The 14,430-nt window shown below is 42.1% G+C and overlaps 1 protein-coding gene across 2 annotated transcripts in view; it reads left to right on the top strand.

The window, feature by feature from the left end:
* Positions 1-14,430, top strand: part of adgrb2 (adhesion G protein-coupled receptor B2) — a 286,719-nt gene that overhangs the window by 265,058 nt on the left and 7,231 nt on the right. The window contains exons 33-34 of one of the 2 annotated variants that reach the window (XM_080863973.1): positions 741-776; positions 3,088-3,201. The exons of the other annotated variant lie outside the window; for it this stretch is intronic. Of the exons in view, the coding sequence (XP_080720099.1) occupies positions 741-776; positions 3,088-3,201 (150 nt within the window). The remainder of the gene's footprint in view (positions 1-740; positions 777-3,087; positions 3,202-14,430) is intronic. 2 annotated transcript variants of the gene reach the window in all.

Raw genomic sequence — 14,430 nt, 5'->3', positions numbered from 1 at the left:
ATAGGACATCCCGGGAGAAACTTGCCTCTCTATCTGTTTGCATTTCTCTCCGTTTTAAAAACCTTGGCCGCCGTAGCATCAGATCAGCAACTCTGCCCTATCAAAGAATGAATACTGCTTTTAACTAACTGTAGAGAGCAGCTCCTCTCCCTGCCAAATGCAAATCTGGCAGACAGTGAGAGCCAGAGAGGAAGTCAGAGATGGAATGTAATTCAGTGCAATGTCGGGGCCAGATGAGTTGGAAATGTCTGCAGCTGTTAAATTGGCGGCTTGTGTGCCACTCACTATAGCTAAAGAAGCACTTAAGATGAGAGCGGTGGGGTCCAAACAAGATTAGAGGATGAAACACATCCCTCACATGTTTGTGGCAGCTTTTTTAATCTGGATGTCTTCAACAAATTCTCCAAAAATAGCAGAGAAGACGATTTACACCAAGGCTGTAGCGATTGTATTTGAGGGTATGTGAGCCAAGAAATTATATTTCATTGTAATTCTGGGTTATTCCACTCCACTAATCTCATTACGTTGAAATAGGCTGAACAATTTGCCTTTTTTTCCCATGACATTTGTAAATAAATGTCTGTATCATGTTGGGCAGCCGGTGAATATTAGCCGTCCTTTTGTTACTGAACAATGGCACTGAAAGATCCACAAAGACACTGAGATCAAGAGAATTCTGTGGTGGTCGAGGGGTGGTCATTGATGCTTTCTTCTCTCCCCCTGCCCCCCTCCTCTTCCAGAGGAAAAGAGTACGGTACTCTGAACTGGACTTCGAGGTAAGATCTCGGACCTCATCCCCCCTGTCATCAGCCTGTCTCTGCTTTCTTGTGCTTCTGCCAGGACTTGAGTAACGCCTAGAGGAGTAAAAAAAAACAACGCATTGCTAAACCCCTTCCCTTGCTCCTGTGTCTCCCTTGCTCTCAGATCAGTGACCTGTTTCAGACTTATCTTAAATAGTATGCTGTTTCTCCAACATTGGCCAGTCAAGCTGTCCCTACCTACAGTCTGTCTTTATGAACAAGCGGATGTGTTATTTGAATCTGGAAACCAAACCTTCCAAACGACATGCACAGTTAAATCCAATGAGTTTGTCATGTCTTTTTTTTGGGGTCCTGGTTGAAGAAACAGCAAAAGTAAAATGCTTCTTGTGTCTGGATAAAAACTAGTAATTCCGTCCTGGGTTGACACGTACCGTATGTGGCCGCAGTTGGTTTGCTGGTTATATCTGTTGGAACGAGATGGTTTGGCAGTGTCTGTGAGTATGTTTGTGTTAAAAATGACTCGAGTGTCCCGTGAATCGCCAGTCTCTATGCAATAAAATACAAGCCATCTCGTAACACTGCTGCCCTCCCTGTGAACTCCTTTGAGTATTGGCCAATGCAGAGACTGGACATTCACCTCCCGCCATGGACACATAACATTTAAACGTAAAGGGTATGAGTGAGGACAAGCTACTAACACTGATTACAGCTGATCATTTTACTTATCTGGCCTATTTATCTGGAGTCATCTGTGGCTTCTGCATGAACAAGGAAACTGGCTCTCCTTGAAAGCAACCCTTTTCACACCAACTGACTATTGATTTTTGAGAAAGAGACATAGAAGAACCTCTAAAACAGCAAAGTGTACACTTCTATGAGTTAATGAAAGGTAAATTCATTTTCAACCATGCTTTTTTTTCTCCATTGATAGAGTTGGCTCATCCCTTTAGACTGTCAAAAGCGAACTTCTTTTTTACGAATATACTGAATACTTAAACAAATTAGAAATCTAATTATGTGTTTCAGGAAAAGTAATACCTTATACTCTTAAGTTTATACTCTTTAGTATTTGACTTCAAGCTGGATATCTTGAAAGAAAGAGCATTCAATAAGAAAACATTGCGATCAATTTGGTATATCCCCTCTTTTATTTCGGACACTATAAAATGGTGGGACCAGTTGCTCCAACTGGTATTTACTAAGCCTGGTCTTTAGTGCTAAGTTGGCTCCAGTCTTTAGAATGGACTTGGAAAAGTCATGTGAAGGCAGGGGCTACTGTCTAGCAGGTACCAACTGTAACTGTACCAGTATAATGCAGATTTTGAATAAACCCTGGTCCTAACTAAGCCTAAATGTATGTATAGTCATAGCAAGATGGTAGCTTATCTTACAGAATGACAAACTGGCCTAGCTGGACGAGCCTAGGTCCATTGAAGAACTTAGCTTAAAATTGCCCTTAAGCTCTGTTTGTGCAACCTTACTTCCAACCTTTTCTATAATGCACCGGTGTTGATTGTTCTTTATTTTGTATGTTACATTTGAGATTCTTGAAAACCTAAAACTGTAGTCAGTCAAGGAGATAGTAGCACCTTCTAACTGAGCAGAGATGAGAGTACCCACTCTGAAGTAATTGGAGCCAGTGCTAAGCGCCAACTGGCCAGTAAGTGTGCGGGTGTGAGTGCTGGCATCCTGCCCCTGTGTCACTTTCAACCTCACAAGCTGCTTTGACGATTAGCTACCGCCGAGCAGCTCCAGCACTGCCCATTAGCACAGAGAGACAGCAGTGGCACTGACAAATGCAGTTCGCTGTCAGAGAATTACAGATCCGGGTTTAACTCCCTTCGGGACAGCCACATTCGGAACACAGGGATGGCAGTTTTTTGACAAATATAATTTCAGTGAGGGTAAGAGTTAAATTCTAGCCCATCTGTTAGATTTTTAATGAGTTTGACAAAAAAGAAATCCTGATTTAACAGGATCACAAGTTAGCAAGAACCAGGCTGTGACAATGGCATTTTTGTCACTCATTTTCACCAGATATTCATGTAAAGGACTCGCTTCTGCAGCACTCACAGTTGCCAAATTCTTAAAGACAGAGGAAGTGGATAATGGATGAGCATGAGCCAGCAATCGATCGACAGTGTCTCGCTCTAACCCCCTTCTCATGGCTGGCATCACTGCAGTCCCTCAGCATTTTACCCATTTTCATTCCCCCTGCCTGTCCCTACACGGCTCTCCCTCCCTCCCTTCATTCTTTTTTTTTTTTTTTTTTTGGTTTGTTTCTATTTGCTTCATTTCTGCTGTCCCTTCCTTTCTTCCCTTCCAGAAAGTGATGCACACTCGCAAAAGACATTCTGAGCTGTACCATGAGCTCAACCACTCGTCCAAGTTCCACACCATAGACAGGTATAGCAGGGACCCAGCCATGTCCACATTCAAGGTAAGATCATTGCCCCGAGGCAGGATGGGAACCCACTGCACCCGTGCACCTCCACCTCCTATCCTATACAATACTTAAACCCCCAACGCCCCACACCCCCCATTCCGTGCCATTTCTGGGACGCAATAACTAGCTTCAAAGGAAGTGGTCAACAATGACTAAATATTATCAGCGCTGTGGTGGCGACATTGTATTTATTCGTAAATGCAGCTTTCAGCCAATTATAGGCATAAAAATTCCGAGCAAAGCTCCCACTCATTTACAAACATGAGGTAGATTTGAAAGCAGCTGTATTCATTATGGTTTCCTTTTTTCATGGCAAATTGCTGTCTTAGAAATGTGAAAACATTGTTTGCGCTAACAAGGAAATCTAAATGCAATGTGAATACTGTATACAGTGTTTTCATTGCCGCTTGATTAATTCATTGTTACACTTATTATCACAGTCCCGAAGAACTGAGCATTAACTGCCTTATAAATATTTCTTTAGAGGCACATTCTGTTCCATCTTTCATACTGTAAATTACTTTTGTACCTGATGTAATTGGCCTGAACCTCATTTATTTTCACTTGTGCTCGGTGCCTTATTAAGAGCCTATCAAATGAGTTGATCGCATGAGCTTTTAGCAGAGGGGTAATCAATCAGAGCGGATTAATGAAATCCGAATGCTGCAGTTTTAATACCTGTGAAACTGTTTGTCACTCCTTACCAAACTATCTCACCACAATTAATTACAGGAAAGGGAAAATAAAAGACAAAGAAACAACAACAGCATCTGTCCATACGCACAAATGGTTTCGTCTGTGCTTGTGTCGAACCGGCTAATGTGTCCGTTTAATTTTCTTTGTGCTGTATGGAAATGTTCTTTTAAGTGTGTGTCTATGTGTGTGTGTGCCTGCACAGGCCACGAGGTATGTGTCCATGGGGGGTGCCTGGGTGGGTACCTATGCACATGAGACAAAGACGCCTCCGTGAATCATTAATACATCATTAGCAGCAGACGAAAGAGTCCCCCGCTTGCTCCGCGCTGACCTTCAGAGGGCTACTTTCATTAAGATTTAAACACACGCGTACACGCCTGCATTCCACTCATCTGCTGCGCTTTAGTGCGTGGAGCCATGATGAGTTAGCCAACCTTGATAGGTGTACTTTCCCCTGGCATCGATGGTATGCTGGTTTCACATCTAATTTACACCGCCAGAGGAGGAACAGAGGCTAGTCTGACATCTCTCATATTCCCCATGCTGTGAAGACACACACACACAGAGGGAAACATGTTGCAGTTTCCCATTGCCAGAGCAGCGGCCTTTTACTTCACTCCTCATTTGCTCTGCGTCTTGATCAAGATTTTCAGAAGCGCTGGCTGACTCCACGTTCGCGCATGCCAAGCAACTACTTTATGGAGGAGAAGAAAAATGGCAGGCGCTCGCAAAAGAGCAAGCCATATATTAGAAGTCTGCGGCTCTTAACAACAGTTGCGCCGTAGCATGCTAATGTGCTTCAGAGGGAGCTCAGGTGTGCTTTGAGATTATGCCCGGAACGTTAAAAGAAGCGAGAGAGCAGCCACGAGTAATAGACGGCCCGTGTTTAAAATAATTAAGTCAAATCGGCGCGCGTATTCCTCCTGGTTAATGACGTCACGCGAGTTATGATGTGAAAGGACAGCACCGGTACAGCTCAATCCTCCAATTCCATTATGTTAAAAGTAAGTAGGCCGTTCACTTAACTGCGAATAATTACACGGATAATGCTATCAGCGTCAGGTCTTTGACAGGCCCCAGCTTGAATTCGGCTCTGCTTTTGTCAACATCTCACTTTGAGAGTCACCCCCAGACACGGACATGCTGACTATACAGTAATTATGGAGATGAGAGGGGTTTGTGCTAGTCTGTGCGAGCGGATGTGCACGTTCATACACTCACGTATCAGAGAGCCTACGTGTGTGGCAGCATGCCTCTCTGTGTGTGGATGTGGCCATAACTTGTTTCTGTGTGTGTGTGTGTCCACTTGTTCCTTCTTGTTTGTGTGTTTATCCGTTTTATGTTTTGAGATCACTGTGATGCACTGCCTGTGTTTGGAGCACATAAACTGTGTTTAGGAGACAATTACTGCATGAGTAATGATATAATCGTTTCATAATTACTTTAATAACCTCCCTTCTACAGCGTGTGACAGAGTGACAGTGATTTTCACATATCCTACATGAGTGATTTAATTGCAAACAAAATGGCATTTTGCGAGGGTATCTCCTCACGGGTGGACACCCAAAGTACCGTGGAAGTTGAAATTCACCTTTAACTTCATATGGCCAATTGACTTTGTCACTTAAGGACAGGCTCTATTGAGTGTCTCACCTTTTTAATGATGAAGGAGGTCGGCCAGTTCATCGCAACCCCTCGGTCCAGTTGCCTACATAATGTTATCATAAAACAGTGCTTTAAACAGAACCCTAAATACCCCTGTTGCCCTTCTAACTACCATGGCTGGTGTTCGCCCACAACAGGTCCCCCCTCCCCCTCCACCGAGGCACAACACTGAGCCATCTCTAGTTCGCAGAGCATCCCTGGTTTACAAAGAAAGTCAAAGTAAGACGTGCTAAAACAACATAAACCTTGTGGTGTAAAGCCCCTCTAATGCTGCTAAAGTAGGCAATGTACCTACATGCTACAGTTTGTACCTCATAGTTTGCCACCTTTTGTCCTGAAGCTGTGTTTTCATACAGTCATTTGTGCATTTCACATTGCTGGTTCACTGCTGGTTGAATTCCTCCCCCCAGAATAATTGCTCAATTGCAGTTTATCAGCTGTGACTGGGTTAGTCAGGCTTTGGATTTCTTTACATGTTGATAAGTAGTGCGAATGGATGACCTTCCATTTGTCCGCTGTATTACAGAAGATAGCTTGGTATATACTGTATCTGAGCATTGCCTAAAACAATAAAAAGAAACACTGAACAAGCTGTCCTTGAAGGCGTAAGAGTTCAGGTTTATGAACCAGGTTTATGAACCTGAACTCTGTTGGAGTATGTCATAGTAATAAAGCGTTGCACCTGCAGAAGCATTAAAAATAAAATGTAACAAATTACACATTCATTATTATCATGGTGAGAATAGTAGGAATACCTGTATTACAATGATGCTAAAGATTTTACACACCCAGCCTTTTTCTGGGACATGTAGCTTGTAGGTTTTCATAAAGTGCACATTCAGTGCCCATAAATATTCTCCTTTTAAAACCTGAAATGTTCCAACCCAAGACAGGAGTTTAAAAGAGCTAACGAAGTTGGCAAGTTAATTATCTAGTTTAATTTAGATAGTAAATGTGAAGGTTACTTGACTAGTTTAAACAGCTAATTACAAATTAATCTTAAAAACTTGACAGCTGAGAGCAGGAATGAAATGCATACTTTTGTGCAAATCTTTTGTACCACTTTTTGAGAAAATACAAGAATGTTAACAGCAGATCTGTTAGCATTAAAGGAGGAATTAAACTTAGCAACCATGGTACTAGCTGCAGGTCTGCAAGAATTTATCATGTGTAATTACAGTAAAACAAACGGTGTCAAACTATACTACCTGTAGCTGCTCATTTTCCACCTGTCGGTGCTTCCTCATTGTGAAGTATCTGTATTTGATGAACCTTAATATTATGCTGAACCCCCCTTCCCAGTGGTATGGTGTGGTGTAACAGTTCTGTGCATCGTCGCGTACACCCTCATGCCTCAGCGTTCAGATAATGAATGCTAATTCCTCCTCCTTCATTAAGCCCTTTGCAGTTTCATATTGAAAATCTGGAGCGACTTTATCTGGACGGATGTCCAGGACTTGTATAGTGGTGTGATACAGGACTGGATGTTCATGAGTGAACTTTTTTTCTTAATATCCTGATTTTGTAATGTTTTTATGTTGTGAAAAAAAGGTGCGTCCATTGTGTCCATTTTCAGTGCCTGAGTTAAATCTTACGATCTAAACACCATAACCACATAATAAACCAGTCTGTAAAGACAACAGCCCATCCAAAATGATTTATAACCACCTCATAAACCATGATATTATGTTCATAAACTCATGCACTAAAAAGGACTAAACGCTATGCACTTTTATGTGTGCTGATGAAACACTGAAAAATATTGCAAAAGGGGTCAGAAGAGACCTGATTCATTTTGCTCTCTTCAGGTAGGAGCTCTGTGTTGGCTGTGTTGGGGAGATGAGTGGATATCAGAAACACAAAGAGACACGGACACATTTCTTTTTTGCTTTCACATCTTATCCAATTTTCCATGTAAGTGCAGTGGGCTTACAGTGGTCTTAGGCATTACATGTACCCTCACAGATAGAATCAACACACTTCAAACTCCTGATTTTGCTTTTCTTGTCTCTCCTTTTTCTTCCAATCTCATACAGCCATATTCTTGTTAAATCTGTGCTACCTGGTATCTGGTAATCCTTATATTTACCAGATGTCTGTCCAGAGGCTGAATAAGCATTCTACTTAATAGACTGAAAAGGATAGGAAATATGTGACTGGAAAGAAGTAGGAGCCAGACAGACAACTGCAAGAGTCCCCATTAACCTCCATGCTGAAGATCACCTTGTCTATCCGTTCTGAAGCTAGCAGACATACTCCCGCAGTCTGAAAATAAATTTAAATTTGGCTCTGTGTTGCATATACTATTGAAAAACTCATCAGAAACACTCCTAATGTCTTTTTCAGCCTAACACAAGCATATGCACTATATTGCCAAAAGTATTCACTCAACCATCCAAATTATTGAATATAAGTGTTCCAATCACTTCCATGGCCACAGTGTAAAGTCAAGCACCTAAGCATACAGGCTGCTTCTACAAGCATTTGTGAAAAAATTGGTTACTCTAAGGCAAGGGTCTCGAACTCCAGGCCTCGAGGGCCGGTGTCCTGCAGGTTTTAGATCTCACCCTGGGTAAACACACCTGAATCAAATGATTAGTTCATTACCAGGCCTTCTGTAGAACTTCAAGACATGTTGAGGAGGTAACTTAGCCATTTAAATCTGCTGTGTTGGATCAAGGACACATCTAACACCTGCAGGACACCGGCCATCAAGGCCTGGAGTTCGAGACCCCTGCTCTAAGGAAATGGAAATGATTAGCAACTCATCTAAGAAGTGGTAGGCCAGGTTAAATCACAGAGCCAGGTGAGTGGATGCAGAGTCAGAGAGCTTCATGGAATAGGTTTCCATGGCCAAGCAGCTGCATCCAAGCCTTGCATCAACAAGCGCAGTCCAAAGCATCAGAAAGCACATAGGATGGCACCACAGGACTCTAGAGCAGTGAAAAAATATTCTATGGAGTTGCGAATCATGCTCTATCTGATAATCCAATGGACAGGTCTGGGTTTGGTGGATGTCAGGAGAACGGTACTTGTCTGACTGCTCTGTGCCAAGTGTAAAGTTTGGTGGAAGGGGTGTTTGGTATGGTGTGGGGTTGTTTTTCAGGAGTTGGGCTTCAGTCCGAGTGAAAAGGAACTCTTAAAGGTTCAGCATACCAAGACATTTTGGACAATCTCGTGCTCCCAACTTTGTGGGAACAGTTTGGGAATAGCCTCTTTGTGTTCCAAAATGACTGCATACGAGAGCACAAAGTTCTATAAAGACATGGATAAGCGAGTTTGGTGTAGAAGAACTTGACTGGCCCTCAGAGAGTCGTGACCTAAACCCGATAGAAAACCTTTGGGATTAATTAGAGTGGAGACTGGAGGCCAGGACTTCTCTCTAACATTTGTGTCAAAAATTCCCAGAAAAAATGCCTAAACCTTGAAGAAAGCCTTCCTAGAATAGTTGAAGCTATTCTGAGCTGATATCATATTAAACCCAATGGATTAAGAATTGTATGCCACTCAAATTTGTATTGTCATGATTCGAGTTTTGAGGAGAAGACAAACGACTGCATGGTCTCAGTAGATGTCAGAATAGTGATTTTATTACACACTTCTAAGACAGAAGCATGGGAAGACAAGCGTACAGCCACAGATCTCCAAAGAGTGGACAGCTCCCCATCCTTATATAACCCATGATGACGTCACACAGTCAGACCTTACTGGAAATGATAACAGTTTGGGCCTGTTCAGAGAGTTTACCTAATATGGACATCAACTGCTAGTTTTTAGAGAAAAACAAGTGTGTATTACATTCGTGCCTTTTGTGAAAGTATATCTATCAGAAAACTGTCCTCAGACGACCCTCCTATTCTTACTAAGTGTGTGTGTACACATGCATGTGTTATATAAGAGCGTGCATGTACTTTAAAGGCCTGTGTACGTGCAGAACTGAACATAGAACTAAGGCAGGGTCCAGCAGGACCCACAGGCTTCTGAGTGGTTACAGAACTGTGAAACAGCTTTAAGCAAATAACATGAATAGTCCAGAACAACAATAGACTGATTAAAGTACTGATAATCTGTGTAGATTAATGTTAACATAGATGTGGTTCAAAGATTATTCTGTCAACTGGTTCAACAATGGTAAATGATTAATGATTGATCCTTCTGATTATAACTGTGATCATAAGAATACAAAATAAAATATCTCCTGGTCACAGTATGTATATAAAGGCCGACGAGTGAATACTAAGGGCAGTATATTGTATTCCTCTTACTTCTTTGATGCGTTGTTTAATGCAGACACATAGCAACTGCGAACGGGGTTTGAGAGTTGTACAAGTTAGTCTTAAATTGTTAGCTGTTATTTTGCTTTGTTGACCCAAGAACAGCAGTTACTGACCAGGAATCAAGTGGTTATTCTGTACAGTTACAAAGTCATCTGCCCACATATGAGAATGATATCTGCAGTGATAACACTTGTGTTACACTCTGCTGAAGTGGACAGAAAGTGGGCCTTCACATTAATGCTAATGATGAAAACAAATTCAAATCCTACTCTGTTTTAAGTACAGTAGATGCTCTGACTGGGGCCATATGGCTAGCAGATGGATGGAGTGTAGTTTCATTGTGCATTCCACAAACGAGGCAGGATACAAATGGAGTCAGTGGGGTTACTAAAAGACAGAGAGCATGTAACACAGTATGTATTAGCATTAGTGTCTACACTAATGTTTAGATTTAGAACAGCTTCTTGGCCTCTGTCACTGTGGAGTTAGCCTGTCATTTTCTATCCATTCCACAGAGTTCAGAAGGTCATAACACAAATTTGCATGCAGTGCCCAATGATGCAGTGTTGTGCCTCGCTGTGTGTGGGATGGACGGTGGGTGTGTGAGTGTGAGAAAGAGCGCTTCCACTGCATAATGACTTGGCTGATGTATTTTTTTAGCTCTCAGATGGGTTATATTTCCATCCCATCGTCTGCTGTGTTCTTGATTAAATGAAGCGTGGATTGGCTTCCCTCTCCTGATAGACAGCGAGGACTTACGCAGAACGCAGCGGGAAGGAAAAAGGAGAAGCGAGGGACAGAGACAGAGAGAAAACAAGCCTTGCTTTGTTTTTTATTTTATTTTCTTTTTTTACTGATGCTAGATCAGAGCAGGAACGGCAAATTTTCGATTATGAAAGCATGTAGCAATTCAGCCTGAAATGGCTGTAGGGATGTGTGAGAATTACACGATGAAATCCTTGTCTGTTAGGCTACATATGGAAGCATATTGGTGCATAGTCTGTCTAGGAGGATACTCCATTAGCCTTCTCCATTAAAGTGAGGTGAGACTTCGGTGCTGTCTTAGTGATATTTATTGATATTCCAGCAAGGTTTTGAGGCCACTGTAGGGAAATTTAGCCAGGGTAATGTGCAAGCTCCGGGAATGTTTCACGTAAAATGAAGATGTATAATTTTAAATGACAAAGAAGCCAATTTTTGTTGACTCAGTTAGGGCAATTTGCCTGCACTTGCAAACCCCGTAGGTCTCGATAGTCAATTTGCCGGCATTAAGCTAAGGAGTTTCAATTTCACATTCCAGCAATAAAGCAAGTCCTCCCCTCTTCTTCCTCTTCATATCTCATTCTCCCCTCTATTCGTCCTCGCAGCTTGACATTTTCCCTCTCGCTGTCTCCCTCATTTTCCCATTCCTCCCTCTAAACTCAGCCCTGGGTGTCACGTTTGAGGCATTAATTGAATAATTAATTCCTCTCATTAGCTTGTTTTTAATTATTTCCTTGCCTCCTCCTCCCCTTCTCCATGCCGAGTATAAATTCATCAGCTGTTTTCATCCTTCCACACAAATTGCCCATGAAAACTGAACACTTGGCGAAGTATAGCGTTAGCACACTGGCTCTATCAGTGGCTCCTAATGAGGGGACGGGTAGTCCAGGCGGAACAAGCCTTACACTGGCTTCGTGCACCAACAGGCACAATACTAATTTAGCTCATTTAGTGTCCTTGGGCCAATTAAAGGGAGGTGAAAAGGTCCAAATCACATGCTGGAACTGTTTTCTCTATAGAAGCAGTGGCCTTGGATTGCAGAGGCCCAGACAGCAGCAGCAAACCAAGCCTGTGTGTCTGATTGCTCGTTTGTTTGCAATGTGTTACACTAATGGAATTTATTTACCCTACATTCTCCAAATTTGGCTCCTTTGAAGGGCCTTATTACTTGTGACACAGATTCTTTCCCAGCTAAGGGGGTAAACGGTGCTAAGGACTGCTATGCATGGACAATTTTTGCCCCCTCCCAACCCTAACACCTAATATATTATGCCAGTGGTGAATAGGCAATCTAGATTCAGTCATTACCTTGATGATATAATGAAATAAACACACAGAAATGTTGAAACAGGCAAGGTCCGGTTCAGTGACCCTGAAGCCCACTGATAGATGCAAATGACCGTTGTATTCTGGCATCCACTCAATCTGCTCCTGCATTGTTTGATGTTACTTTCATTTTGTTCTTGTTTAACTGTGATTTCAGTTCTCTTCATGTCCAGTCACAATTTGAGTTTATTTATGTATTCACACATGTCAAGAACCTAATTCTCAGTGTCTTTTCTTTGCCTTACTACAACATTTTATTGATTTCTCTCTTTTTTTTTTTTTTTCTTCCTGTTTTATGTCCTTTGTTTGCTGACTGGGCTTTGTGTTGCATGCTTGTTGTCATGTCCCAGTTTGAATGTAGCCAGACAGTCAGCAGAACCATGGGCATCCAAGTCAACAAAGGTAAAGTTAACCCACTTACCCACAACCCACCTGTCATCTCCCAGAGACAGCCTGCCACATTGCTCACCCACACTCAGACACGATTTCCAATTCCACAGTCCAAATGAGGGGAGTTCTGAGTGGCAGAGAGTGGGCCTCATCCACCAACATTGTAGCAGAGGCTTCTAGAGATGGCCTTAGATGTTTGTGCTGTAGCGTTGTTTGAGTGCGTACCCTCCCACTGACTCCCTACGTGTTCTCTTCACTTTGCTTTGTTGTGCTTGCAGCTTGTAGCGTTTTCTACCTCATAGCTTGCCTGAAACTTTTAAGTGCAGGGCAAAATTTTCTGCTTTCTGGCTCCAACCTCTTTACCCAGCGTTAGAAGGTGTATTTGGGGTATTGCAGTGCTAGTAGCAACATGAGTTCAATTTTCCCCTGCTGTATCTGCAAAAATATAATGGAAAGTACATTTCAGGACCCCCATGATTCCTCATTAAACAGCAGTGGAGCGCTGCAGGTGAGTTGCTTTTGTGTGCTAAATTGCGAAGGTATGTAAACCTGTATTGTTTGGTACAGTTGTGAGCACTGATTGTGCATAAACTCGGCTTTTAAAGGGTAGTTGTTTAATCGCAAATTGCCATTTTGATTGATGAAAGGCAGAAATATGAAGGTACTCATTATCATGACTGAAGCATGTAAGAAAAATGAGCCATAAATTCAGCCTTCAGAAATGGTCCATTAAGTTTAACCTATTGCCTAAACCCTAATATGCTTGGCTTTTCTAGTGGCTTTTGACGCATATAAATAAGGTATATCAAAGTCTTCTTGTGCACTTTGGACCACTTTCAGCATGATTGCTGTTTTTAGGGCACTCCCCGGAAGTCTCGTTATGACCAGTTGCCCTTGTGTCTCTGTAATGTTGGCTTCATGTCAAAGGTAGTTCAGTTTTCAGTTTCTCCCACTGAAAACGCTGCAACAGAATCCACTTTGCGCTATTTCCGTACCTGGATGATTGAGCGTGCATCAAGACATGAAAGCTGCACGGTTGGTGCTGGAGAACCAGCTGTTATAACCAGTGATCATCCTCCATAAGAATTGTGGGTGGTTTAAAATAGGATTTGTTTGCTCTATGCGCAGATATGGAGATCCATGGTGCGATCACAGTCTGTCACATCCAGGAAATAAGGGGCCGTAACAGCATCACACTTCAATATGATTATAATGGGACTTCCTGGGAGTGATCTGAAAACAGCTAGAAAAAGTGTGGACATGCCCAAGACAAGATTTTGCTCACAGCTTATATTGACATGATCGAAGAAAGAAACAGTAAATCTGACTCCTGAACATTGGTTTTTTGACATTAAAGGGGAAGACTCTTTAATCTAACAAAGCAGCACCATTTTTGCATCTTTTTATCTAGTCACACACATCAAGACACACTTCCAAACACCCACACAAACTCTGCGAAGCTCTCCCTGAAAGAAAGCTGTGCAATTCACTATTTTATAGAGAAAGAAAAGAATAAATACGAACATAGAATTGGGTGTTTTGCAAACTTTTTGCAGAAACTTAAAACTATGTAGGATAAAAAAGAAAAGCTTGAGTCAATATGTTCGATATTAACTGCTGCTGGGAATCAATCTGGGGCCGTTCCTGAGGCGGGCTGGGAGTTAGAGTCCAAATAATGAGTCCCCACCTCAAGCTCACCGTGGCATAAACACATAGTTGTATGAAGCTGCTGATCTGTCAGCACAATAACCAAGAGAACTCCAATGCCAGACGCCTTTGGACTAAAAAAAAAGAAGGATAACATTGCAACGTTACAGCCGGGGAAACACGGTTTATGTATTTGAGCCAAAGGCAGAACCTTCAGAGTCAGCAGCGTCCACTTTATAGCCCAGCTTGAACTTTTTTTATGTGCTATGTTAACACCTACAGTGTAAAATCAATAATGCAGATAGCGAAGATAGCATTTCCTTGCACTAATAACCAGATTAGTTATCTTCTTTCAACATCATTCCAAAAACATGAGCTTCAAAGCCCTCCAGCACTGTGCAGGAGGGCTTCAAGAATGAGATTATACTCATACTCGCATCCCTTATATAGTAGTCGTAGT

The sequence above is a fragment of the Rhamphochromis sp. 'chilingali' genome, assembly GCF_963969265.1.
Source record: "Rhamphochromis sp. 'chilingali' genome assembly, chromosome: 17".
Taxonomy (NCBI): Eukaryota; Metazoa; Chordata; class Actinopteri; order Cichliformes; family Cichlidae; genus Rhamphochromis; species Rhamphochromis sp. 'chilingali'.
The sequence above is the reverse complement of the archived record's forward strand: the minus strand, read 5'-3'. Positions and strand labels throughout refer to the sequence as shown.